Source organism: Gracilinanus agilis, chromosome 1 (genome assembly GCF_016433145.1).
Source record: "Gracilinanus agilis isolate LMUSP501 chromosome 1, AgileGrace, whole genome shotgun sequence".
NCBI lineage: Eukaryota > Metazoa > Chordata > Mammalia > Didelphimorphia > Didelphidae > Gracilinanus > Gracilinanus agilis.
In genome coordinates this window covers 65,209,111-65,236,842 of record NC_058130.1, presented here as the reverse complement: position 1 = coordinate 65,236,842, position 27,732 = coordinate 65,209,111, and the positions used below count along the sequence as shown (strand labels likewise).

The 27,732-nt window shown below is 41.0% G+C and overlaps 1 protein-coding gene across 4 annotated transcripts in view; it reads left to right on the top strand.

The window, feature by feature from the left end:
• The window catches only part of IQSEC1 (IQ motif and Sec7 domain ArfGEF 1), a 114,147-nt gene that overhangs the window by 64,633 nt on the left and 21,782 nt on the right, over window positions 1–27,732 (top strand). For 3 of the 4 annotated variants that reach the window (XM_044670006.1, XM_044669921.1, XM_044669836.1), the window contains 5 exons: window positions 8,507–8,668; window positions 12,770–12,892; window positions 14,834–15,000; window positions 19,425–19,564; window positions 22,135–22,164. In XM_044670006.1, the coding sequence (XP_044525941.1) occupies window positions 8,507–8,668; window positions 12,770–12,892; window positions 14,834–15,000; window positions 19,425–19,564; window positions 22,135–22,164 (622 nt within the window). The remainder of the gene's footprint in view (window positions 1–8,506; window positions 8,669–12,769; window positions 12,893–14,833; window positions 15,001–19,424; window positions 19,565–22,134; window positions 22,165–27,732) is intronic. The other variant, XM_044670088.1, reaches the window with a different exon arrangement.

The window sequence follows — 27,732 nt, the reverse complement described above, 5'->3', positions numbered from 1 at the left end:
ATCCCAAAGGCAGCTTGTTGGGCAGAGAAGTGGCATGGCCAGATCTAGACTTGAAGAATGTCTTCCTAGCAGTTACACAGGATAATCGGACGGGGAGGTGGAAAGACCAATTAGGCTCCTGCAATTACAGTCCAGCCAGAAGGGATGTATGTCCTTAGGTTTGTATCTCATTTCAGAAGTCAGATAAAAAAATGTGACTGCACACATATAAATTTTGGAAGGCAGTGGATAGAGGAGAATGGGAACAGATTTGTATTCAGAAGAACAGGGTCCAAGAGTCAATTTTTGCCACATACATCCTTGGATAAGTTCCTGAATCTCCTAGATTTGTCTCCTATATAAAATAATGGGTTGAACTAAATAATCTTTAAGATCCTTTCCAGCTTTAAATCCTATGATCTAGTGGCAAGTGAGCAGCTCTGGATATCACAGCCAAAGAGGGAACATCATTGCTGAGATAAACATCTTCATTTTCACGCTAGACAGAAGAGTTCAGATAACATCAGTGGCTAAACAAAAATGTACCTTTTGATTGTCCTTTTCCCCTTTTCACAAGTCATCTGTTTGTGTCTTATCTCCTCTGCTAAACTAAGGTCCCTGATGGCACAGGCTGCATCTTCTGCAGCTTTGGTTCCTCTAGCACCTAGCAAAGGACTGGCAGGTACCCAACAACAAACTAGCCATGAAGCAAACAAAAGACAGCTCAGAAAAATTTAAATGCTTAAAACGTTTGACACATTGTGCTAGGGCCCTAGGAATACAAAAAGGCCAATTGCAAGGTTACTAAAGAAGTTTTTGTTGTTATCTGTGTGTTCCAGAGAATAGAACACTGGACTTGGAATGAGGAAAACTTGAGTTCAAATACTGCCTTATACACATAATAACTGTGTGACCCTGGATAAGTCACAACCTTTGTTTGCCTCAGTTTCCTCATCTGTAAATATGGGAATAATAGTAGCACCTACTTCTCAGGGATAGTGTAAAGATCATATGAGCTAATATTTATAAAGCCCTTTGCAAACCCTCACCTGCTAGCTATTATTATCACAATCATCATCTTTTTAAGATTTCTTTTTAAGAAAATCATATGGTATAAAGGAAAAAGGGCTGGATTTAAAGAAAGGGAACTTGATGTTGAATCTCAGCTTAGAAATTACTATTTATATGAACTTGAACAAGTTGCTTACCTTCCCTTTGCCTCAATTTCTTCATCTACCAAACTGGAAAAATAGAACCTATAGTACTACCTTGCAGGGCTGCTGTGATTATCAAATGAGGTGATCAATATGAAATCTTTTGAGGACTATGAAGTTTTTTTAAACAGGTAAAATGCTAAATAAACATGAGCTATTATTATTAGATATAAAATTATTTTCCTCTTTTTTTTTTTTAACTCTTACCTTCCATCTTAAGAGTCAATACTGGGTATTGGTTCCAAGACAGAAGAGCGATAAGGGCTAGGCAGTGGGGGTTTTGATGACTTGCCCTGAGTCACAGAGCTAGGAAGTGTCTGAAGCCAGACCCAAACCCAGGACTAGATAAACTTATTTTCAGAAGAAGGAGGCAATGTCATGTAAAGTAAAGAGTGTTGCGTTTGGAATGAGATGATCAGGATTCAAGGGGTTTAAATCCCAACTCTGCTATTTTATTGTGCCTCAGTTTTCTCACCTATATAAAGGCTGTACTGGATGACCCCTGAGCTTCCTTCCAGACCTAGATAACAATAAAACAATCAGACATTAATACTGCCCTTTAAGGTTGCTGAAGTGCTCCATAGACATTATCTCATCTGTCTTCACAAGAACCCTGTGGGGAAGGGGGTGATATTTTAATTTTATTTTTGAGTACTTCAGAGGTATAGCCCATGATTAGAGAACCCCAAATTCATCCCAAACACCCCCCTCCCTACCATTTTTAGGTTGAAGAAATAGAAACTAAAGTGACTTGCCCAGAGTCGTACAACTAGAATGAATGAGCCTAAGGCAGGATATGAAACCAAGTCCTGCCCTCTGCCCAGAGACCAGACAATCTCTAAGAATTTGGGATCTTCCTTGTGTAGGATTGGGAATGCCAATGAGGATTCATTCAGGCTGGAAGGTTTGCAGCCATTTCTACTTGATAACTAAAAATGTGAACCAAGAAGGACCTTTGAAAAACCCTTAGAGCATGCTATCAGAGCAAAACCTAAAAAAAAGACTTTTAACAGGATGGTTTTACTTTTTTTAAAAGAGCTTGTGATTTCAGCAGTGTCAGAAATTCATGGTTAGGAAACTCCCTGTACCATGGCAGAAAGTCAGCTGCTTTACAGCTCATGTGAGAGTTGTCTGGGCACTCCCTGAGAGGTTCAGTGGCTCATGCATTGTCACACAGGCTGTATGTGACAAAGGCGGTTTAAAGAGAGTCCAGAGAAATAGGTTGTGATCAATGACACACGTAAAACCCAGTGGAATTGCTCGTTGGCTATGGGAGTGGGGTGGGAGATGGGGAGGGAAAGAGGATGAATCATGTAACCATGGGAAAATACTCTAAATTAATTAAACATTTGCAAATTTTTTAAAAAAGAAAGAGTCCAGAGAGTTAGGGGGAAAGGGCTAGTCCTCAAGGCAGAACTAGCCCTAGGATGTCTCTCTGGTGTAATGAAAAGAGGACCAAACTAGGAGTGAAGAGACTACCATGTTCTAGCCCTGGCTCCTCCTTCAGTTTGTTGTGTGACCATGAGCGAGATATTGGAACTAGTGAGATGAAATCATCTCTGTTCAAGTGGTTGTAAGAATCCAATTATTGGGGAAGTCTTGAAAAGCATAAAGTACATGCTAATGTGAGAGTCTTCCTGTGTATTATTGTTTGGTGGGCTTATTCCTCCTGTTATTGATGGAGCAGTTTATAGAAGTGTTTTAGAATCATGTAGAATTAGAATCCAAGTTCATTGTATCCAGAAGCAGAGGTCCACCTGAGGAGTCCAGGTCATGTCCTAGGCAGAAGATTGTGGCCAATTACCCAAAGGAAGATGGGCAAGGTTTGTCAGGTTATGCCAAGCATCCAATGTCTCCTCTTTTTGGTTTCTATATCCAAGCATCATGAGGTGAGGAAACAAACTTAGCAGACTGATCAATAGTTTGTCTAACAAACTCCAATTTCAACAAACGCCTCTGGAGTCATGGGCAAAGCTTATACTCATGAATCCATGACCCTAGCAATGGGGTGCAAAGGTTAAAATGAGAACAGACTCCCATTCCCTGGAATCCAGTGCAAAAACCCAAAATTCCATACCCCATTTCCCTCAGTCCAGATCCCTGTACTCAACAAGTATTTGTTATTATAATGTATATTTAATTACATATATCATCTATATGATTATAGATATTTATAAAATTACACAGACTACATACACATATGTATACACACACACACACATAAATTGCTTACCATCTCCTAGAGAGGGGAGGGAATTTCGATTTTATAATTTCAGAAAATGTATGTTGAAAGTTGTTATTACATATAATTGGGAAAATTAAAAATCTGTAAATTTTTTAAAACCCAAGTATTTGTTAGAAGCCTACTGTTTTCCTAATGGGAAAGGTCCTGTAGAGTACATAATATAAAAATATAGCAGCCCTGCCCTTGAAGAGTTCACTTAGACATAGCCACAAGAAATAATTAGAAAACAATTATCTGCGGTGTGTAATCAGGTACCAAATTGAATATAATCAAATGATCAAGGTTGCATGGAACAGAAAGTGCTATATAGATTGTCAAGAGAGATCTGTTTGGGGAAGTCTTCAATACCTCAGTATCCTTAAAGGAAGTTACCAGGATGATCCCATCCCTGCAAATTGCATTTTCTTGGGGACAGTGGTAGGGACCAGTAAGAAGGGGAGCTCACATTGTGCTGAAATTGTTTCTCAGGACAGTACAACATTAAGATGTGCCAAAAGATGGTGCCAGTTTGTTTTGTTTTGAAAACATTTCCCCTTACTGCCCTTGACTTTGTCATTAGAAAACTGGAATTTTCTGAATGAATCCACATTCCCAAAGGGATGGGAAGGAAAAAGAATTTTGAAAATTGAGTTAATGTTTATATATTTTGGGAAAACCTAGATCGCTTTGATATTAGGAAGTTGGAGAATCTGGGGAAGAGATGGTGTCTGGAGATGTATCATTAGGTGTAACAGTGACTAGATGAATCAAAGATGGACCTTTTTGATAAAGCATCTGGAGCTAGGGTTATGGTTGTGTGATCGTTCTTGGATAAAAATAGTCGGGTCACCTTGCTTTGGGAAATTGATTTCACTTGTACTTGAAAATCCTTGAAATCTTGCTGGAAAGCTAGAAGCAGCTTACTCTGTTGAAGGGCAGAAGGATCTTGGCTTGTAACTCTCTCTATCCCCTGAATAGCCAGATGGTAGCCTTTAAGTTCCCAAAGGAACATTGGGCACCAGCCTGGAAGTCACCAAGGAATGGGTGTCCCTCCAGGGAAAGGGTGGGAAATGGCTCCAATTCTGGGTAAGATTCCCAAATACAGATGTTCTCAACAGTTAAGCTGATCCTTTCCCCAGCACCCTGCTTGGAAGCGAAATTGTTCTCCCACTGGAGGCAAAATGGATGGATTTTCTGAAGGAGCTGTCAGCAGGGCTTACCAACAAGAGATCTCCTAGGTAGCAGTGTTCTTCTTCCTAGATGGCTGCCCCTCCTGGGCAGAGACATCCAAAGAGCCGATGAAGAGCCTGTCATGCAGGACTGGGGGACCTTCATGTCAGTCTAATGACCAATGATTTCCTGAGCTTGCCACGTGGACTGGTTCATTATTGCAAGACCCTCAGAACAGTCTTCTTTTCCCTCTTGCTGCCTTGGCCCTTGGGTGAAAGGAATAAAGAGAAGGCAGTTTAGTCTTTCTCACACTACCTAGTAAAAGAAGTAGCCATTGGGGGGGGGGGGTAATTTTTCTTCCATCAGCCCTTTCCCTTCTGATCACTTTAGTTCAGAGCACAATGAGGCAACTCCAGTTTCAAAAATGACATCAAACATTTGTTCAATTTGCTTTGTGGGTACAAAGTACTGTCCTGAGTGCCAGGGGGTGATCCAAGGCTTACATAAGTCAGGCTCTTGATCCCATGAAGCTTATACTCTCCCAGTGATGTAGGAGTGGGGGAGAGAAACTAACTCAGTCATTTTATTAAGTGACTCCTCTGTGCCAGGGGGTGTGCTAGGCCTGATGAATATAAAAACAAACCAAAAAAAAAAAAAAAAAGAAAGAAAGAAAGAAAGAAAGAAAGAAAGCCTAAGGGCAACTAGGTGGCACAGTGGCCAGACCTGGGTTCAACTCTAACTCAGGCACTTTCTAGTAGTGTGACCCTGGGCAAGACACTTAATCCCAGTGGCCTAGCCTTGGAACCCATACTTCGGATGGATTCTAAACCAGAAAGTAAGAGTTATTTTTTTTAAATTAATGCCTGGCCTCTACCATCTTTAACTTCAACTCTTTCTGCAGAGATATGTACAAATGTAGTGTGCTCAAAGTATGTGTCTAGTTAAAAAATTATTTGTGGAGAAGCACCAGAGGAGGTGGGAAGGGAATCAAGAATAATTTCATGTGTGAGATACTTGGATTGAGTTTACTTAAAAGTAAATTAGGGTTTCTGTGAGATAAAGGAGGAAGAAAACGTATTAGGTCATGGAGGACATTCTGTACCAAAGCAGAGGTGAGAGTTCTAGAGTTGTATTTGAAGAGGGGAAGAAGGAAATTAGGATTTCTAAAGCAACTACTATGTACCAAGGCAAAGTATTTTGAAGATATCTCTCATTTACTCCTCACAACAACTTGAGAGGTAGGTGCTATTTTTATTTTACATTTACAGTTGAGAAAATTGAGGCAAACAGAGGTTAAGTAACTTGGTCAGACCTGTGCGGAGGACTGATTGGCAGAGGGGAAAATGTGAGGGTATCAAGATGAAACTGGGTAAATGGTGACACATTCTGAGGTTAGAAAGAAGAACAGATTTAAGGAAAAGATTTTCTGAGTTTTTGTATGTTGAGTCTGAGGTACTTGTACGACAACCCGTTGGAAATTCTATGCTTCCTCCCTAAAGAACTTTAGTAGAGGCAGCCTTGACTTCTTAGACAACTTAATGCTCTGCAGAATAGTCAGGACTGGAGATATATATTTGGAAATCATTGATGTGGAAGTGAAGCCTTGCCAACAAATGAGATTTCTGAGAGAGACTAGAGAAAGAGAAGATAAGCCAGCCAAAAACAGACTGTTGTGGGGATGCAATCACATTAAGTGGTGGAAAAGATGGTAATAATCCTCTCAAGGGGACAAGAAGGAGTATTTGGTGAAGAGAACAAGCATTATTAAGCCCCTAAAATATGCCAGGGACTGTGCTAAATGCTCAACAAACACTATCTCCTTTGATCCTCACAACAAATTTGGGAGGTAAATGTTACTGTTAACCCATTTTATATTTGAGGCACACTGGGGTTAAGTGACTTGCCCAGAATGCACACAGCAAATGTGTCTGAGGTCATACTTGAACTGGGATCTTCCTGACCCGAGGCCCACCTTTCTCTCTATCACATCACTTACCTGCACCTAGCAGAACTGGTAAAGAGCCCTCTGAAGAGAAACGAGAGTATTACTGATTAGGAGGGAGATGGCCAACAACCAACAGTTTCAGATACTGAAGAGAGGTCACTGAGGAAGATTCCTTAAAAAGGGTCATTGAATTTGGCATTTGGGAAATCATCGGGATCTTTGAGACTGAGATTTCCAGTGATAGGAATAGGAGTGTCAGATTTCTAGAGAGTAGAAGAGAGAGTAGATAGTGAGAAAGTGAAGACATCAAGTGTAGACAGTACCTGGAGAAGTGAGAATGGTCAAAGGAGAGCTTTTTCAGGACTAGGGAGACATTTAAGCATGTTTCTAAGAAGATGGAAGAGTCTGGAGCCAAGCCGAGGTAGCATGTTGGGAGGAGGTATCTCCATTATTCTTTCACCAAAGCTGCATCCCAAAATCCAATCAACCAAGGCAAGTTCTCTCTCTTATTTTCCCAATCCAGTAAAGAGGACTCTGAGCACTGAGTGAACAGCCAAGTCAACTATATAAAGGAAAAAAAGGGAAGCAGGGATCCTGAATGACTCATAATCAAATAGTGGCTAGATGGATGAAGGGGTTTAAGCTCCCATGGGTTCAATTATCTCCCTTCATATAATTCCCACATCAGTGTATCTAGCCCTAGGCTCTCTCCTGTCCAACATCACCAACTGCCTATTCGCTGTTTCCAGCTGCATATCCCAAAGATATCTCAAACTCAATATGTCCAGAACAGAACTAACTCATAATCTTCTCCCCCAAGCCCACCCTTCTTTTAAGTACCCTCATTTCTGTTTAGGGGTATCATTGGCTCTCTAATCCCCTAAGTTTGTAGCACTAGCCTCAATTTCTCATTCTCCTTCACAGCCCTGTGTTGTCAGATCTTGTCCTTTCTACCACCACGTCCCCTTCTCTGTATTCATATGTCCATCCTTCTAGCTCAGACCCTTACCACTTCACCTGCTCTGCTGCAGTTTAGTCAGTCTCTGCCTTCATTCCTTTCTCTCCACTCCAATTCATCCTCCACACACCTGTCAAAATGATTTTCTTAAACATAGACCCGACCATGTCTTTCTAGTTAGTAAACTCCAATGGCTCCCTTTTATCTCAAAAATAGACTCATAATGGGTGTTTAATGTCTTTCAGAGCTCCTCCCCATCTTTTCTAAGCCATTTCAACATTCTTCCCTTTTGTACAGTTTTTGGTCCAGCAAAACTGGCAACACTCCATCTACTACCTCTCTCCCAAGTATAAATGCTATCCCCTCTCCTCTCTACCCACTGGAATTACTGCTTTCCTTAAAAGACTCAATTCAAGGGCCATCTAGGTAGCTCAGTGGATAGGGAACCAGGGCCAGAGATAGCAGGACCTGGGTTCAAATTTGGCTTCAGAAACTTCCTAGCTTCCTTTCTGCTCTTCTGCCTTGGAACCAGTATTGATTCTAAGACAGAAGGTAAGGGTTTAAAAAAAGAAAAAAAAAACTTTCTTGTTCCCTTAGCTTCTGATGCTTTTCTCTTTCTTCCTCCTTCCCATCTTCAAGCTTGGCACTCCATCGACTAAGCCACCTAGCTGCCCCTACATTTTTTTTTAATCCTTACCTTCTGTCCTACTCTAAGACAGAAGGACGAGGGCTAGGTAACTGGGTTTAAGTGACTTGCCCAGAATCACACAGCTGGAAAGTGTCTGAGGCCAGATTTGAACCCAGGTCCTCCTAGCTCCAGGCCTGGTATTCTGTTTCTAGCTGACCCTCCACATACATGCTTATTGGTTGAATTACACTGACCACGAGCTGGCAGATTTTCCCCAAGGCTTCCACACCATTGCCAGTGGAAGAGGAGAATCTGCTTATTTCTCTGTCCCTTGGCCAGGGGGGATTGGGCACAAGTATGAATGTTTTTTGTTTTGTTTTCTCCCCAGGAAACCTGAAAAGGGAGTCCAGTACCTCATTGAGCGAGGCTTCGTCCCCGACACACCCGTGGGTGTTGCTCATTTCCTCCTTCAGAGGAAAGGTCTCAGCAGGCAAATGATCGGGGAGTTCCTGGGGAACCGGCAGAAACAGTTCAACCGGGATGTTCTCGAGTGAGTAGTCTTTGTGGCAGAGGTGCCGAGTGCATGCACAAAGAACGTCTCCTGGGTCTAAGGGGAACACTGGCACAATGTGAGTGCCACTCATTCCCAGCAAGAATACTGGGCACTGAGAACAATGGAAGGAAGTGGATGCCCTCATTCACTCTGTCAATCAACCAATCAATAATCAATAAACATTTATTAAGCCCCTGCTGGGTGCCAGGCACTGGGCCAAGGCTGGAGACACACAGAAAAGGCAAAAGGTAGTCCTTGCCCTCCAGGAGCATCCAGTCCAGGGAGGGAGACCCCTGGCAAGGGGTATCACTCCCACCGTGCATGCACACACTTTATAGACACCATTACAAGTAGGTTTTATGACTCAGCAACAATGCTAATGTTTCCTCACAGAATGGATCCGCAGAAAGCTTATGGGGATTTATAGACCCCTCAGTGACTGATATTTCTCTGAATTTATGTAGCAATTGCTTTCAGAAGGAGGAAACCTATTCATTGGGGGGCCTTTCCCCTTTCGGAAGCTTTGCAGTAATTTATTACTGGAAATGAAATCACATTATGTTCTGCAGATGACTCCATGCCTGAGAGCGGGAGAAGAGCTATTACCATGTCCAGACCTCCTCACCTCCCAAAGCCCAGGACCTAAAGCTAGCCCTGCAGCATTCTTCTTAGAGTCTCTGATTTCTCTTATACCCCATATTCTGTCTCTAAATCCTCACCCCTCTGCCCTTCAGAGAGAACCAGAATGAGTGGTTAGCCGAGACAAGAGGTGTGAAGAGCTCTCCTGGCGTCCCTCCATCCCCTTCCATTTAGCATTCCTTAATGAATGCCTGTTGATGAGCTAATTAACACCACAACTATCTAGGAAGGCAGAACGATGCAAGTTGTGATAATAATGGGAACTATATTTTCCCACTCTTTTAGTATTTGAAGCTTTGGTCTCCATCCCTGACTCAAGCACATATACCTTGCTTGACCAAAGAACCCAATTCTCTTAATACCTGTGAGCTTTGGAGACATTGACCACATTTTTTTTTAAATTCCTTAACTTCTGTCTTACAATCAATACTGATATTGGTTCCAAGACTGTAAGGACTTGACAAGTGGGGGTTTACATGACTTGTCCAGGGTCTCACAGCTAGGAAAGGTATGAGGCCATATTATCTGACCGCATCTTAAAGATAGAATGTCTCCTTCCTTTGAGCTCCTCTGTTTAAATGCTCCATGAGAGTGTGAAGGAGAGGTGCTGGAGTTTACTGGACTGGCTTTAGTGAATAGCTAGAGCGGTCTCCTCAGGGCAGTCCCTGGGCTTTAGGAGCAGCCCTGTCCTACCTGACCATCTGGTCACCTCTTCTGAGAGCATGTGGTTGAGGGTACATGGACTCAAACCTCTGAAACTGCTCTCCAGGGCTGGGTCCAGGTACTCACAGCATCCTTGCTCTCCTGCCGTGGATCATGCTATTTTTGCTCTCTTTAGTCTGGGTAGAGGGAATGGTCACTTGGTCCTGGGAGGGTTGAGACAATAGTAGGAAAAAAAGTAAATCCAAATCAATAGTCATCTCCCAGAGATTAAAACCTGCTCTTCACACTTCTTGTCTCTGCTAATATTTAACTCTTTCTAGTTCCCTCCAAAGGGCAAAAAAAAATTTTTTTTTAAAGTCTACCTCTAAAATGAATCTCCTTTTTATAGGCCTCGCACAAAAAGTTAGCTTAGAGCCAACTCGGATCCTTCATAGCTCAAGCATTTTATTTCCTTAAAATCCCAAACAGTGACTCATCACCCTGTAAGTTCATCAAATGAGTAGAGAACTCCATTGGTCAACCCCCTACAAAAGTATTGATGAACAAGCCACAAGGGCTCTGGATAACAGTGTAAGGAGAGAGAGAAAGGAGGTCACCCTCAATGGTGCTAGGAGGCCCAGTGCTTTCCCTAAGGCTGAGACCAAAAGAGCCCACACAAACATCTACTCAGACAGATTTTAACCAGAGACCACACCAGGAAAAAAAACAAATCCATCTCCAATGATTCTAAATCAGAATGAAGAGCAAACCAATCACATGATAGGGAAGTTTGCCTGCAAAGCATGTGGGTCATCTCTGAATCTTGGGGTAAAGTGTAGGAGATGGGAATAGAGAGGAATGGAGCTGAATTCTTGTGCTTTTTTTTTATTATTTTATTTCATTTTCTAGGCATGTCCCACCCAACCCCCTCCCCACTTCAGGATCAAATTCCTGGCATTTAACTCTATTCTGAGCTCAGAACAAATCCTGGCTCACCTTTTAAAAGCCTTTTGTCTCATCTAAAAGCTAATCACCCTCTCCCTTATGACCCGGTACACTTAGCCCATGGCCTTTGCCACAAATTCTAGGCTCTAAATAAGAATCTATAACCTGCTTAAGTTCTAAGAATAGAAGGAAAATTGGTTGGAGCATGTGGGAGAGTGGGAGAAATACAAAGAATGGATATCAGAAGGCTAGGACCCAAGTCTTTTTTCTGGGTTATAAGTAGTAGAATTTCCTGGTTTCCACCTGACCTGTCTGTCCTTTCTTGGGCAAGGGCAGAAGCACATCCCCAACCCCATTCCCAACCTGGTCCTCTTAGCTTCTTGGGGTTTTGTTTTTTTTATTGCTCAGCATTTTTCTCCCTTCTTCATCTAATCTGCAAAGATAGCTGCTGTTCTGTTGATATTATATTATTTTTAATTGTATGAGGAAAGAGTACTGGGGGGAGAAAGTAGATTAGCACCCCTGATGAATCACTGGCCCCCTGGCCTTTGTGTTTGCTTGGCCTTGGCTATCCCTGTCCCCTTCTTTCCCCCCCCCCCCCCCCCGTCCGGCCCATTCTTTTCTAGACAAATTGCACCCCCAGGGTTATTGCTCCCCCTACCTCTCCCCCTTGTTTTTTTTTTTTTGTTGTTGTTGTTGATAGGAAATCCTTCCATTGTTGTGTCCTTAAATCAGAAATAGTCATGGCTTCAGGAAGCAAGCTCACCTACATCCACATCCCAAACCATTCAGGGTGGTTGTGAGTCTGGGAGAAATTCAACAAATAGAATTACAGATTGGGGGGAGAAATCCTCTGTATTCTTCCATTCTGCAGAAGCAACCATGGATTCTATTTTTGGTTCAGGTTCATCAGCAAATAAAGATATTGAACAAAACCTCATGGTCCCACTTGCTCTATCCTCCCTCAGAAATGGGTGCAGAGCAGGCTTATCTCCACCAGCCATTACAGACTGTTTAATGAAGTGCCTTGTAAGCAACGATTAGATTTTTCTGACGAAGGTTTCCAGTCATCAGCTCAAAGTTGCAGTGATTAGTATTCCATTATTAAAAGATAAGCCCTAACTTGAGAGAGAGAGAGAGAGAGAGAGAGAGAGAGAGAGAGAGAGAGAGAGAGAGAGAGAGAGAGTGTCTTTTTAATTTGGAAATTATCTTTGAACTAGTTAATAGAAGAAGGTAATTTGAACCAATGTCTTTGCTACTGTCCTCTTGAGGTCCCCCTGATGTTGGCACAATTGTCTCCCCCTTCCTGTTCATGTTAGCAGTTAGTTGGGAAAAGATGTGAGCTATGGAGGAAGCAAGGGTAGATTTATCATTGAATGAGGAAATCTACAGCCTTTTTCATCTCATATTTCAGGCATTCATCCTATTTCTAGCCCTGTACTTCACAAATAGGGCTATCTGGCATACCCCTGCAAAATTCCCATGCACACATCCCAGACAATCCTTATTTTACAGATTATGAAACTGAGGCAGGCAGGGGTAAGTGACTTGTTGGGAACCACAAAGCTAGTAAGTGTCTGAAGCAAGATTTGAAGTCCACTCTTCCTCACTCCAAGTCTACCATTATTCATTTTGCCACCTTACTTCCACTAAGGATAGAAAGACAAAAATGAAACAATTCTTGCCCTCAAGGGCACATATTCAATGGGAAGAGACAACACATGAACAAATATACAGTATGCTTTTTGAGGGGAAGATATATTTTTTAAACCATAAAGCACAATATTACAGATGTGAGCCATCCCTGTTGCAGTGGGTGAAGTGTGGCTGTTCCAGAGGGGCCTGACTGCATGTGTTCTCCTTTTGTTCCAGCTGTGTGGTAGATGAGATGGACTTCTCAGCCATGGAACTGGATGAAGCACTCAGGAAATTTCAGGCTCACATCCGAGTCCAGGGAGAAGCCCAGAAAGTGGAACGGCTCATTGAAGCATTCAGGTTTGGGGGCTCAGGTTTCCTTGGTCCCAAGCTCAGAGGCTGGTGGAGTTAACCAGATTTAACCTTTTCAATTTGTAGATGCCAAGTCTTCTTTTCTGCCAATAACATGAGACATTCCTACTTATGATAGATCACGGAAAGAACGCATGAGAGCAGCACATTGGAGTCCCCTTCACTACTCTCATTTTTTTAAATCTAGTCCCAAATTTTTTCCATTTCATTATCCATTTCCCTATCTTTTCCTCTCATACATACTCACATATTCCATTGCTTTTATTCATATTAGATACTTTATAATTGCTGAATGATCTCTTAACAAGCATTTATTATGTGCCTCCTTCTATAAGTAGGGGACAGGAGAAGAGAATAATGAATGGATAATGAAGGAGAAGAATTATGGCATGAGACTGAGTAAAAGCACTATACCAGATATTAGAACAAATAAAAAATGTAAATGAAACACTATCCTTGCTTTCACAGAACTTACAATCCTATAGCACAGGGTTTGGCAACGTATGGCTCTTTCTGCAGGAGCCATAAAGTCCTTTTTTTTTTTCAGGCGCTGTTACAGGAGCCGTACTGTGAGCACTGTACGGCTCTCACGAAATTACACTTTAAAAAATGTGGCGTTTATGGCTCTCACAGCCAAAAAGGTTGCCGATCCCTGCTATAGAGGGATAAAGCCACAAACACAGATAAAAGTAATACTAAGTATTACATGATAAGTGCCTCTCTGAGTTGCAAAACACATAACTATGTATGAGGACTATGTATTTTCTTAGGAAAGAGAGTTGTTACCAATTGGTGGGATGGAGAATCAGGGAAGGCAGCACCACAGGCATTTGTACAGAGAAATCCAAATTTTAGGCAAAGTGCTTTCACATCTAATTCTTCTAAGCCAGCCCTTCTTTTTAGAGCTAAAAATTAGGGTTCTTAGAATTCTGCATATGGTAAGCATGAGGCTAGAGCAATATGAGAGAGATTGCATGGCATCCTAGAAAGAGCATTGACCTGGGGTTCAATTAAATCAATCAGTCAATATTTATTAAGCACCTACTACATGCCAAACACTATGCTAAGCATGTAAAGGCCAGAAGAGCTTTGGTTCCTCTGAGACCTTGGGTGAATGATATATACTTACTTAATACATAGAGCTTTATATTATGTATTTAACTTACATTTATATATAGACATTAGCAAAAATTACTATAGAAATGGGATTTTCTTAATTTAAAATTTATCCCCTGGGCTGAATTGATATAAATAATGAATAGTTTTCCAAAAAAGTTCTATATAGAGAGATATTTATTGATAGATATATTTATATTTAACCTTCCTGGTCCTCATTTTTCCTATCTATAGGAAGGAGGGAGAAAAGAGGTCTAGATTAGAAGATATTTAAAGCCCATTCTGCGATTAACTTCTATGACTTTATGATTCTATGACATCGTGTCCCACCAAAATATGTGGTTCCTTTCTTAAACACAAGCTTGTTGTATCTTTGGCTGCATCTTTTCATCTTCCATGTATGTGTGCTGAGTGATTGGTTGCCCACCCAGATGAACACGACCTTTTACCATTAATCCATAGGATGATTTCCTACAGAATCCAGCCTCGCCTTTTCAGGGTCTCAGATGAGCTCCTAGAAGGACCCGAGGGAGACACTAACTCTGCAGAGGCTCCTGGCCCCAGAGCCCCATACCCCTTTCTGGGCTCAGTGGTACAAGTTCCTCTTGTTCTGCCCTCTCTTGCCTTGTTCTATCTTTAAAATATTTTTCCATGTTTGCATATTTCATTTTCTCTCCCTCCCCTCTTCCCTCCTCACTCCTGGATCCAATAAGCACGTCCACTGGGTTATACAAATGTTACCATTTTCTTGCCCTAGCTTTGCTCTAAGAACCTATTTCTTACCCTGTTCTAATGAGCCCTTTCTTCCTGCAGCCAGCGGTACTGCATCTGTAACCCTGGGGTGGTGAGGCAGTTCCGGAACCCAGACACCATCTTCATCCTGGCCTTCGCCATCATCCTGCTCAACACAGACATGTACAGTCCCAATGTGAAGCCCGAGCGCAAGATGAAACTAGAGGATTTTGTGAAGAATTTGAGAGGTGAGCTGCTTTGCTAGAGCTTGAGAACTTCGTCCTTCACAGGGATTTTGTTGTTGTTGTATCTGACCCTTTGTGGCCCTATTTGGGTTGTTTGTTTTTTTTTTAATTTAAAAAATTTTTATTTTGAAGATTTTCCCCTAGTTAACATGTTTCATGTTCTTTCCCTCTCCCCCAAACCCTCCTAACCCCCCTTAGATGACACACAATTCCACTGGGTTTTTCATGTATCATTGATCAAGACCTAATTCCATATTATTGATAGTTGGACTAGAGTTATTGTTTAGTGTCTACATCCCCAATAATATCCTATTTGGGGTTTTCTTTTTCTTTTTCTTTTTCTTTTTTTTTTTTTGGTTTGTTTGTTTTTAAACCCTTAACTTCTGTGTATTGGCTTGTACGTGGAAAAGTGCTAAGGACTAGGCACTGAGGGTCAAGTGACTTGCCCTGGGTCACACAGCTGGGAAGTGTCTAAGGCCGGATTTGAACCTAGGACCTCCCGTATCTAGGCCTGACTCTCAATCCACTGAGCTACCCAGCTGCCCCCTATTTGGGGTTTTCTTGACCGAGATACTGGAGTGGTTGCCCATTTCCTTTTCTAGCTCATTTGACAGATGAGGAAACTGAATCAAGCAGGATTAAGTGGCTAGCCCAGGGACACACAACTACTGTCTAGGGCCATATTTGACCTAGAATCTTCTTGACTCCATGCCCAAGCCCTCTGTTCCCTATGGCGCCACCTAGCTGCCCAATGCACAGTTCTTTTACTTTCAAGAATATTAAAAAACTCGGACCAGCCTAACACTATTGCCAGAGATAAAAATGGTAGGCAAAAACCAATTTAAATTAGCCCATTAATTGGATAAAAACTATACTGCTAAAACAATTGCAGAGAATTTGTCCTCTAGTAAGATAAACACACTCTTGCCATTCTGTTGACAGGCTTATTGTGCTCAACATAGGTAATATTCAGAGATAGCATTTATAGAGTGCTTTAAGGTTTACAAAATGCTTTGCTAACTCATATAGCTAGATATAGTACTTTCATACAAAGAAATGTACATTTCTAGTCTGAATCCAAAGTATCCAAATTTCTGAAATTTATGGGATCAAAATCAATGAGATGTTATTGTATTAAGTTAATTCTTCCAGATATTGTACTCTTAAAAATTGGTCTTTTTATCTAGTTAAACCTGGAAATATTTAAAGTAATGTCATGAAAAGTATTCTTCCAATATAGCAAAGTGAAAAAATGTCAGTGCATCTTCAAGTTCATCCTAGCCCTCCCCCTTGTGGTGGGTATAACTATAACAGGACAGTTTCTTTGAGCAAAGCTTGTCCATTTCTTAAACCAAAAACTATCTTCATGAATCTCCTCATTTATCCTAACTGAGAATTGAACTGAAATTTGAGTTTCCATATGGCCTGGATCCAACTAGAAGCAGCTTGAAGGAAGGAGAGGATGACTCCTAGTTGGCTGGAAGTTTTGGGGTATGAGCCCTGATTGCTGCCCCAAACATTCAGATCATTTTTCTTCCCTGAAAGGGTAGCCATTGGGGACAACGATAAATTTTTATCCTCCATTGATTTTTTTCTACTCTTTATGTCATTGGGAAGGCTACTATTTGAAACTCATTAGAGTGGCTGAGAATATTTTGCTCTTGTTCCATAGTGGTTACTTAATAAATGTTCTATCTTCTATCCATCTAGTCATTCCAAGAGCAAAAATATTGCAAAGGAGCTTGAAATTAAGGAAAAACACTTGTGCAAATGCCTATATTTCCTTTTTCTTACAGTATTTATGGTGGCTCAAGAAAACCACCTATTTCTAAGTCAAGAGGCCATAGATAGTGGTAATTCTTGTACCCACAAATAAAACCACACCGAGCTGTATATTTTTGCAATGACATCTCCAGAAAACAAACCTAGAATTATTTCTGATCATAGAACGACGCTAGAGGCAGGAGGCAGGACTAGATGACTTCTTAAGGGCTCATTTAGCAATTTTTAAAAGGCTGAATCTTAAGAAATTATTTCTGGAAAGAGACCAAATGCTCTTCTGTTTCCCCAGAAGTGTTTATGGTTGTTCAGTGTCTTTTATGTGACAACAGCACTGCTGAAATTCATTGTGCCAACCCATTGGGTTGGGATGGGGATTTGGAGAGAGAGAAGAGGGCAGCAGCAAGCACAGATTCTCTGTTGGCTGAGTACAAGCCAGAAGGACTCAACAGAGCAGAGGGTCAGGGGGATGTGCCAGAAATCACTCAAGGAAAGAAGACTTTTGTGGGAGGGGAGCCAGTCATCCACGATGACCTATTCTCCTTTCCCTCTGGTCAGCCTGAACTTCCAAGAGAACCTCTGGCCTCTGCTGCTTCCTTCTCACTCGCCCACATAGAGGATCTCTTGGTATGCATCTGGGTAGTCATTCCATGGCTTCTACTAAGTTTGACTTCTACTAAAAATAATATAGTTTTAGACCTGGCTTTTATTAAGTGCCTGCTGTATGCCATACACTATGGTAGGTTCTGAGAATACAAAGACAGTAAAACAACCCTGTCCTAAAGAAAGTTTCCCCTTCTCCCTCCTCTACATGGAATAGAAAATATATGTGTGTAAATATATATATATGCAAATATCTATCTAGTTAGATAAACAAGATTGTGTGTGTGTGTGTGTGTGTGTGTGTGTGTGTGTGTGTGTGTACAAATACATACAAATGTAAGTATATAAATACAGAGTAATTTGAGAGTGGGGCAAAATTTGAGAGTGGCTTGAGATAAGTCTTGAAGAAACCTAAGATTCTAAGAATCAAAGGTGAAGAGGGTTTGCCTTCTAGGCCAATGCATAAGCAGAGAAGAGGGTGCTGAAATACCATTTATGAGAAAGAGAAAGTCAATTTAGCTATTCTATAGTGTTCAGGATGGGGGGGGGGGGGAGTAAGGCATAATAAGACTAGAAATATAGATTGGGGCCAGGGTATGGGAAGCTTTCCATGGCAAATAATCAACTAATCAAAAGTATTTATTAAGTACCTCTTATGTGCCAGGCACTGGGCTAGATGCTAGAGATACAAGTACAAAATAATCCCTCCTTGCCAGAAGTTCATATTTAATCATTGAGATAATAGGGAACCACTAGAGTTTGAGTAGGCTGAGTAATGTGTCATTCTACTCTCTAGGAAAATCATTTTGGTAATTATCTGGAGAATGGGTTCAAGTGGGTAGAGACTTAAGAAAGTGAGATGAATTGAGTCTATTTAAGATAGGATTTGGGTGATAATATATGTATAGTCCAGTGAAATTGCTTATCAACTCTGGGAGGGGGGAGAAAAGAGGTTAAGGGGACAACAAGAATCATGTAGCCATGGAAAAATATTTAAAATTTTAAAAAATTTTTAAATAAAAAAAAGTTTATTTCAGCAGTCTAGGTGAGAAGTGTTGAGGACTTGAGTTAGAGGGGATGCTGTGTCCGTGGAGAGAAGAGAACAGATGCAAGAGAGGTTTGTGGAGACAAAATGATAAAGCTGGAAAGCATCTTAGAGACCATATCTTTTAGCAATTCTCCCATTTTACAGATGAGAAGGCTGAAGAAAGTTAAGTGACTTGTACATGGTCATTTGGCACATAAGTGGGAGGCTAAAACTATAACACAGATTAGATCTAGAACTATAACAACCAGCCCTGTACTCTCTCCTTCTGATGCTTTTCTGTGCTTTCACCTTTAACTATCTCTCTCTCTCTCTCTCTTATCATCCACCTAACAACCTGAGAAAGAAGATGAAGCAAAACCCCTGTTATATATACACACAAACATAACAAATTTCTGCATTGACTGTCTGAAAAAAGGCTCAATCTGCACTCTAAGTCCATCCCGTCTTTGTCAGAAAGTTGGTACTATGTTTCATCATGAGTTCCCTGAAATTGTGGCTGCCATTTTTACTTTTAATTAAAGCACCACATTCCCTCTATTTGGTATGATTCATGCTCCTGAGTGGTCCCAGAGTGGCTATTAACTAGCCCCATCTCCCAAGACAAGCAAGTCAGACAAAGGTCATGGTTCCCTCCTGGCAACAAGGCCTCCTCATGACAGGCACTTAGGGGAAAAGGGGAAGTCTTCTGGAAAAGAGCTGAAACAGGACAGATCCTTGACCGCACACTCAGGTTAAATGATTCAGTTCAGAATAGTTGCCTTTCCAGACCTTATATTGGTTCAGTAGTTGTAGAAAATGTACAGATTTGGTTCTTATTTGAAATGAAACTTTGGGAAGTATTTCTCTGAAGGAACTCAGGGTCCAGTAAAACTGTGTTTGAAATTGGTCCAGGGTCGAATGAAGCGATGGAGACTGGTGCTGGTGGTAAGCAGGAATGCTGCCTCTCTCAGCCTCAGCTCGAGATCCCTTCTAGACCAAGCACTGTCTGTCCTTGCAGGTGTGGACGATGGAGAGGACATCCCAAGGGAAATGCTGATTGGCATTTATGAACGGATCCGTAAACGGGAACTGAAGACCAACGAGGATCACGTCTCCCAAGTCCAGAAAGTTGAGAAGCTCATTGTGGGAAAGAAGCCGGTAAGTCCTGCTTGGGCTGCTCCCTGCCCAGGGACTAGTTAAGCTTAATGATAAGGGCAGGAGAGTTGACTGGAGGAACCTTCTTGGAGCCAAACAGACATTGCAAAAGGAATCATCTGCATTTTAGGAGGTCTCATTTCCCAAGAGCAATTCCATCTCCAGGAACAAATTGGTCCCCAACCCAGGCAGTCCTAATATAGCACAGCCACAGGAGAGGCAAGGTTATGAATATTAAATGTTGAAATGCGAGGTGTGGGGATTTTTTTTTTCAATTTTTCCTCATTTTCAAATAAGTATTTATAAGATTCCATTCATCATGCATGCAAATGCAGCCCGCCCCTGTTTCAGTGCTAAGTTTAGGGTGAAATGTCTGCATTTTAAGCAGCTTTGATGGCCAAGCCTCCCCTGAGGGCAGAGGCATACATTGGTAAAGTACTAATGAAGACAGCAGGGTGGGGGGTACCTCCTGGCAAACAGCGAGGATTCAGGTGGGTTCTACTGAGGCCTGGAGGACAGTAGGTGCCAACCAACTGCACGACAATATGAATTGATTCTTGAAGGGACTTCTAATGAAAGGAGATATCTGGGGGAGAAAGTCCCAGACTTGGGAAAGTTGTCCTAGACCCATGAAAATCTTAGTCAGTTTTTATGATATTCCTCTCCCCAAAACTGCCTCTTCTTATGATTGATTAATGGTCTCACTTGCCAGCAAAGCCCAATCCATGTAAAATTCTAACTTTCACAGAGGAATTGTGTTTTGGGTTTGTATTTTCAAGTCCCCTCTCCAGATATGCCACCCCATTCTGAGTCCCCCCTAGAGTGGTTTTTCTGTCTTGAATGTGATTCAGAGCTCTATAGGAAGTGTATCAGTTTGTTCTGGGAAGGAGGAAGCCAATAAGATACCATTTCAGCTTCCTGGGCTAACAAATCAGTTTCACTTTGGAGATTTTCAAAGCCAGAGAAGCATCACCACAGGGTAATACAGGAGAGAGCACTGAACTGGAGATGGGAATACTGGTCTCTGCTGAGATTATTATCTGGCCACTAACTCTAACAAGTTATTTAACCTGCGATCCATAGCTTCCTCATCTGTAAAATGAGGGGTTTGGATGGAACTCCCAACTTTTTGTGATTCTTTGACCATCAGACATGCTCTTATGGTGAGGCCTAGAGAAACTTAACAGAAAATTCCTTCTGGGGAGAATAAAGCCCAACAGCAAATTCTTCCATTCCTTCATACATGCAGGAGAACTCAGACAAGATGTCATTTAAGGACTTAGCCAATAGCTCAAGTCCGTCCCCTAAACTGGTGGTGTCAAACTTAAATAGAAATGGACCCATGCTTCTTCTTATTAACTTTGAAAAACACAAATTAATCATTATCCGTGTTATATGAAATTTTTATTTATTTTATTAAGCATTTCCAAATTATATTTTAATCTGGTTTGGAGCAGCATTCTGACATTTTACAGGAAATGTTTGACACCTTTGCCCTAGACCTTCTATCTACTAGAGACATCTGATAATATCAGTGGAACATGTCATGATGTTTTGCGTTGATTATTACAAGTTTATTCAAAAAGTCCCCTAATACTTCGATGTGATTCCAAGCATACAAAACAAGGTGTGCCTGTGGTGTGAGAGCCTAGAAAACTTTATGCATCAAAAGGGTTGACTTTGTTTTTGATTTGTTATGTTGCTAAGAGTACTATCAGCCCTTTCTGAGAATCACGAAGATGTTGGATGATAAAAATCACAGATCATTAGAGCTGAAAGGGACCTTAGATGTTGTCAGATTGAAATCTCTCATTTTACAGATGAGAAAACTGAGGCCCAGAGAGATTAGGGACCTTGCCCATAGTCACCCGGGTGACAGATCTAAGATTCAAAGTCAGTTCCTATGACTCCAAATTCACCATTCTTTTTCTGCTTCATACCTAATCTCTTCATTTATTCCATAAATGAGATTACTTCAGAGAGATTAAGGGACTTTCTCAAGATCCTACAGCAATAGGACCAGAGCTAGGAGGTATATCAGAGACCATCTGGTCCAACTCTTTCATTTCACAGATGATGAAACTAAGACCAAAAGAGGTTAAGTGGTTTGTCCAAAGTAGCCAGGATAGGAAGTATGAGAAACAGGATTCGAACCCAACACCCTTGAATTTAAGAGTCAGTGCTCTTTCCCCTCTATCCTGCTGCTTTTCTTAATAAAGTGGTATGTGCACGTGTGGCATTTAGAGCCTCTATTTACATTGTTACTGATGTAAAGGTATGATAAGAATTCATTTATACATTGAATTAGGTTTGTAAGATTGTTCATGCCATTCCAGAAAAATATAGCATAACATTTTCAAGTTGGAAGGAAATTTAGGCATCATCAAAAGAAACCCCATCATTTTTATAAGTAGGGAAACTGAGACTCCTAAGGGGAAAGTGACCATACAAGGGTCACTTGTTTAATCAAGTGGAATCCTTAATTACTTTAATAAGATTATATTGAAGTAGAACAAAGTAGTTGCTATGATACATCTTTTGTGAGTTTAACACACCTGTATTTTCTCCTTTAGATTGGATCTCTGCATCATGGACTTGGCTGTGTAGGTATCTCTCTTCTTATTGATTCATGACTTATACCCCATACTAGATAGAACAATCATGTCATTTACCTGTTTGCTTATTTACTCTAACATTTTCTTCCAGAATATGGGCTTATCCCAAGCGTTGGCAGCTTTGGTTAATTTTCTTAACAAAAATGGCTTTTTAAAATTTTCCTATCCTAAGACATCTGTGGACTTTTTCCATAATCACATGGGCCATGATGCCCAGCAGAGATTTTTTGACAGTTGAGATGTGTCCTATTAACCCAATTCAGTACACAGTCCAGTGCAGTGGCCTAAAGAAATCCACCCTAGGCAAGTGAGACTCCCACTGAGATAGGTACACCTTCATATGTTGTTTAACTGTGGCTCTCCAGGCTGAAGGCCAAAGGCTGGAAAATAAATATCCTTGCAAATAGTGGGTAGAAAGTTGTTTGGCTTCAAAGGCTATGGTTAATTTGGTCTTTTTTTTTTTCTCAAAAAAATTCTCCAACTTTTCTCCTTGACCATTTTGCTGTGGTCATATATGACCGTGTATGCATATGCTATGCTCTTCCTCGCTTGGCAAAAAGAGTGAGCTTATCATTACTTAGAGCTTCATACCTCCATGTTCTTATTCTTGAGCCTTCTCTGGTTTGGAAACAAGGGATTGTTGAGGATATTCTCCTTTTACAATGGAAAATAGATCACATAACATGGTATTTTGTGAACCAAAAAGCACCATGTAAATATCAGCTACTTTTATTTCCCCCCCTAACCTAAGCACTTAGTAACCCCCAAAGGGGATAGTAGCTGTTATGTACTAGCTTGTGGATGATTAGATCAGAACTTAGAATATAATATATGCAAGTACATTTGGACCCCTCACTCACTATTTAGTCACACATTGTAAATCCCATAGCGCTATCTTGGCCTTTGGTCACATGGGTAGAGGGCCTTCAGAGAAGACTGTAAATGCACTCAGTCCTACCTGAGATGACTCCCTGCAACCTTTCCCTTGAACTAGAGGCAGAAGGTTCAAAAGGACATTCAATTGGAAATCAAGAGACCCGGGGGGAGGGGAGGAGGGGGGTTGTTGTGTTAGTCTTCTTTTTCTAACTTAACGGTTCTGTAATCTTGGATGCCAGACCTTGAAGAGCATTTAGATCCCTTGCTTGAAAATGTAGACATTCACCACACAATCTTTTCATTGAAAGAGACATTAGAGGGAATCCACTCCAGCTCCTAGCTGAAGCATGACACCCATTTTCATCATACTTGACAAGTAGTTGTCCCACCCTCCTTGAACACTCCTTGGGATGGGGAAGTCACTATCTTCCAGAATACTTGATTCCATTTCTGAATTGTTTTAATTCTTAGAAAATTCTTCTTCGATATGAATCAAACCCACGTCCTTGTCCTTTCTGACTCTTGGTACTGACTCTGTCCTCTAGAGGCAAGCAGAATAATAGAAACTCCTTCTCCACATAGCAGCCCTTCAAATACTCTAAGCCACCTGTCACACTTCTCATAAGTCTTTTTTCCTTTAAGCCAAACATCACCTGGTTGTCTATGGTTTTGAGTCTCCTCCTCATCCTCATCACCCTTCTCTGAACATGTTCTAGCTTGTCAATGATTTTCCTAAAATGAGGGGCCTAGAAGTGAACACCATAATCCAGATGTTCTAGGGCAGTGATGGGCAAACTTTTTAAAGAGGGGGCAGCATCTTGCCCACGGGCCATAGTTTGCCTATCACTGTTCTAGGGTATCCAAATATTCAGGGTAGAATACAATAAAACTTCATTTTGGACAATTCTGTTAATTGCCAAAGGTCACATTAATTTCTTCGATTGTCACGCCTTCCTCAGGACTTTAATGAAATTGGGAATATTTTGGAAAGTTTTGATATTTGAAAGCTATAAAATGCTATCTGTAAATCAGCATCTGTCCTATGAGCTATGGGTTCACTGGCATGACTATAATGTAACAAACTTCATACTAGCAACTTTTTAGGAAATTAAACTTGTAAGGATTGACCATATAGATCCTTAAAGCCATACAATGTTAGGATTTGAAGGGACTAAAGGTTATCTGATCCAACTCAGAAGTACTTGTCAGGCCTGCTCCCCCTGGGAAATGTCCCTGACAAGATAGGCCTCCAGCCTCTGCTTGGATCCCCGCAATGACAGTCAGCCCATGTGAAAGGGAACTCAGATGGCTAGAAGACTCTTTCATATACTGAGCCACAGTCCAGCTAACCCTGATTTCTCCCTCTTAAACACTACAAGACAAGTCTTCTCTGTCTTCCATATCCTATTCTTCTAGGTATTTAAAGAAGGCAGCCATGTTGTTTCTCCAAGCTAGGCATTCCCATTGCTTTTGGTTGTTCTTATATGAAATAATTTCCAAATGGATCATCACTGTGTGATGCAGCCATTTTGTAGCATAGCTGAGTCATAAAGGGATGCACTGGACCCAATGTAGGAGCAGGGCAAGAGCAAGAAATGCAAGTAGCCACCATAAAAGGTGGAAGCTGGGGGAAGATGAGACAAGTCTAGCAAAAACCAGCTCTTTCAGCACAGTTCGTAAAAGGTAGAATGGCATAGTAGGTAGTGAGCTGAACTCTGGAAATGCCAAGTTCATATCCAGCCTCAGACGCTTTTATTTTTATCTCTTTTCATATATATGTATATGAATATAGCCTTATCCTAACTCCTTCCCAGCAAACTAATCTTTATAAGAAAGAATACAAAAGACAAAAGGGAAAGAGGGAAAGCAGTTCAGAAAAACTAATCAACACATCAGTCACACATGATGGGGATAAGCTGTGTGCCATAACTGAACTCCCCAACCTCTGCAAGAAAGGGAGGGAAGTGCATTTTCTCATCTCTTCTCTGGAACCAAGCTTGATCATTATGTTTAGGGATAGGTTGAGGATTCATTCATTTTTGTTCATTCTCTTTACATTGTTTCAGCAATTGTGTTGGTGATTTTCTTGGTTCTGACTACTTCATTCTGCATACTTACATAGAAATCTTCCTATAGTTCTCTGTATTCTTCCCATTCATTTCTTATGGCACAATAATATTCTACTATATTCATGTTTCACAATTTATTTAACCTTTCCCCGGGCAATAGACATCTTATTTTGTTTCCAGTTCTTCACTTCTACAAAAAGGGCTTCTGTGAATATTCTGGAAGAGATAGGGCCTTTCTGTCTTTATTCTCCTTTAGATTTATATCATATTTCAGTTACTTTTTTAAGCAGAATTTTAAAGGCTTTTCTGAGTATTTGGACCAATTCACAGTTTCACCAGTAGTGTAACAGTGTGCCTATCCTTCCTTATCCCTTCCAGCTTTGACTATTGCCATATTCTGTCATCTCACCAATTTGTAATGTAGGAGATAAAACTGAAAACCAATGCTATTTATATCTTGTTTGAATCTCTGACCCTCCAACTGGTTTCCCATTCATTTTGACCCTTGGATGTTAGCACTGTGAAGAAAACCTGGTACCATTCCCTCCAGTATTTGCTAAACTATCATATGTGTCAACCATTCTCTGAGTGGAATCAATCCACAAATATTTATTATCCACTAATTGTATAATATGAATTGTGCTAGGCTTTGGTGATACAGAAACAAAAATGAAATAGTCCCTGCCTTGAAAGAGTTTATGTTCTATCAGAGAGGCAACATACCCAAAATAAATCCAAGTTAGTGGAGGGAAGAATAGAGAAAGACTAAGGACTAGTAGCTGTGGTTAATCAGGAAAGGATTCATACTGAAGGAAAAGCTTCAGCTAAGCTTTGAAGAAAACTAAGCCTTCTTAGAATTAGAGGTAAGAAGGAAGTGCATTCCAGGTTGGGGGTTTGATCGTGCCAAGCCATGAAGACAATGGGATGTCCTACACAAAGGCCAATTGAGCTGGACATAAAATGTGTAAAGGAGAATAGTTTATAATAAATCTGAAAAGGATAAAGCAGTTATAAAGCACTTTAAATAGCAAACAAAGGAGTTAGGATTTGTTCCCAGAGATACTAGGAAGCCTCTGAGTTTACTGAATACTAGAATGACCTGTGCTTCAGGGAAAAACATTTTATCAGCTGTATAGAGGATTGATTATCATGAAGGAAGACAAAATAAGGGATAATGAGGGGTTTGGGGGTATAGAGAAAGGAAGAGAGGGAGCTCATGATAAACAGCCTTGATTTTCCTCACTTAAGTACAAGGTAAGATTCTCTGCTTGGTGGAGAGATGAGGGAGGAGTGGGATGGAAGGTTTGAGAAGAAAGCTGCAACAGCTGCTGGGGTGAATGTGATTGAAAATCAGTTAGGGAAAAGTAAAAATTGCCTTGATGTGGTGAAGGGCCCGGTTGAGATTAGATAAGATAAATTTGGAGTAGGACCAGTAAGCACGGTTTCACTGAGTATGTGTAGCAAAGGAGGAAGATGGTGGAGAGAGATCCAGACTGGGCTTTGACAAGCCATGAATGTCCACAAAATGAGGGAGTAAGACGTTTGAAAGCAGATGATATGTATTAATGAGCTGGTTAAATATATAGATGAGATTAGGAAGGGAAGAAAGAGAAGTCAGAGCAGGAGTGTTGCCCTAGGAGAGGAAAAGGGAAAGGAGGGAGGAAGCTGGAAGTCCTGGTAAGGATGAAAAATAAATGGAGAAAAAGTGGGACATAAGGAAAAATGAAATGATGGGAAATTAAAATTGGATAAAGGCATTTCAGAATTCTTGATCATAGAAGTCGAATGTTGGGTGATGCCAAAATCAAGGATGTCACCTAGCCATCTCTCTGTGTGACTGTGAGAGAGAGGGAATAGAGGGAATAGGAGAGTGAGTTTAAGAAGGACCTGGGAAATAAGAGTATTTGAGAGAGCATCAGTAAGGTGAAAGGACTTAGGTTTAGGATAGAGGAAGACTGTGAGCCAGGTACTGAACTTGAGAAAAGGAGAGAATAACTTGGGGTTCTGGAGATAATTGCCACCAGGATCTGACTTGAGTTCTCTGTTCAGAGTGAGGGAGGGTTAGAATGATATAGTTAGTGAGAATGAACCCCGAAGGAGGAAAATTTATTACATGATGGTGGAAATGACAATAGGAGCATCTGCCGGCTCCCCTCAAGGACCAGTGCATCAGGAGTATTCTTTTGAATGAGATTTAGTTATCTGTTTACTTCTTAGAGAGTATATATGGTCAGACTAGTACAGAATGAGACTAGTATTAACCTTGACCTGCTCAATTTACTATCAATAAAATTGAATTACCTTAGGAGACAACAGTATCATAATGTTTTATCATCATCATAGCTAACACTCATATAGCACTTACTTTGTATTAGGCATTTTGCTAAGTACTTTTTTTTTTTAACCCTTGTACTTCGGTGTATTGTCTCATAGGTGGAAGATTGGTAAGGGTGGGCAATGGGGGTCAAGTGACTTGCCCAGGGTCACACAGCTGGGAAGTGGCTGAGGCCGGGTTTGAACCTAGGCCCTCCCGTCTCTAGGCCTGACTCTCATTCCACTGAGCTACCCAGCTGCCCCTTGCTAAGTACTTTTAACAATTATTATCTCATTT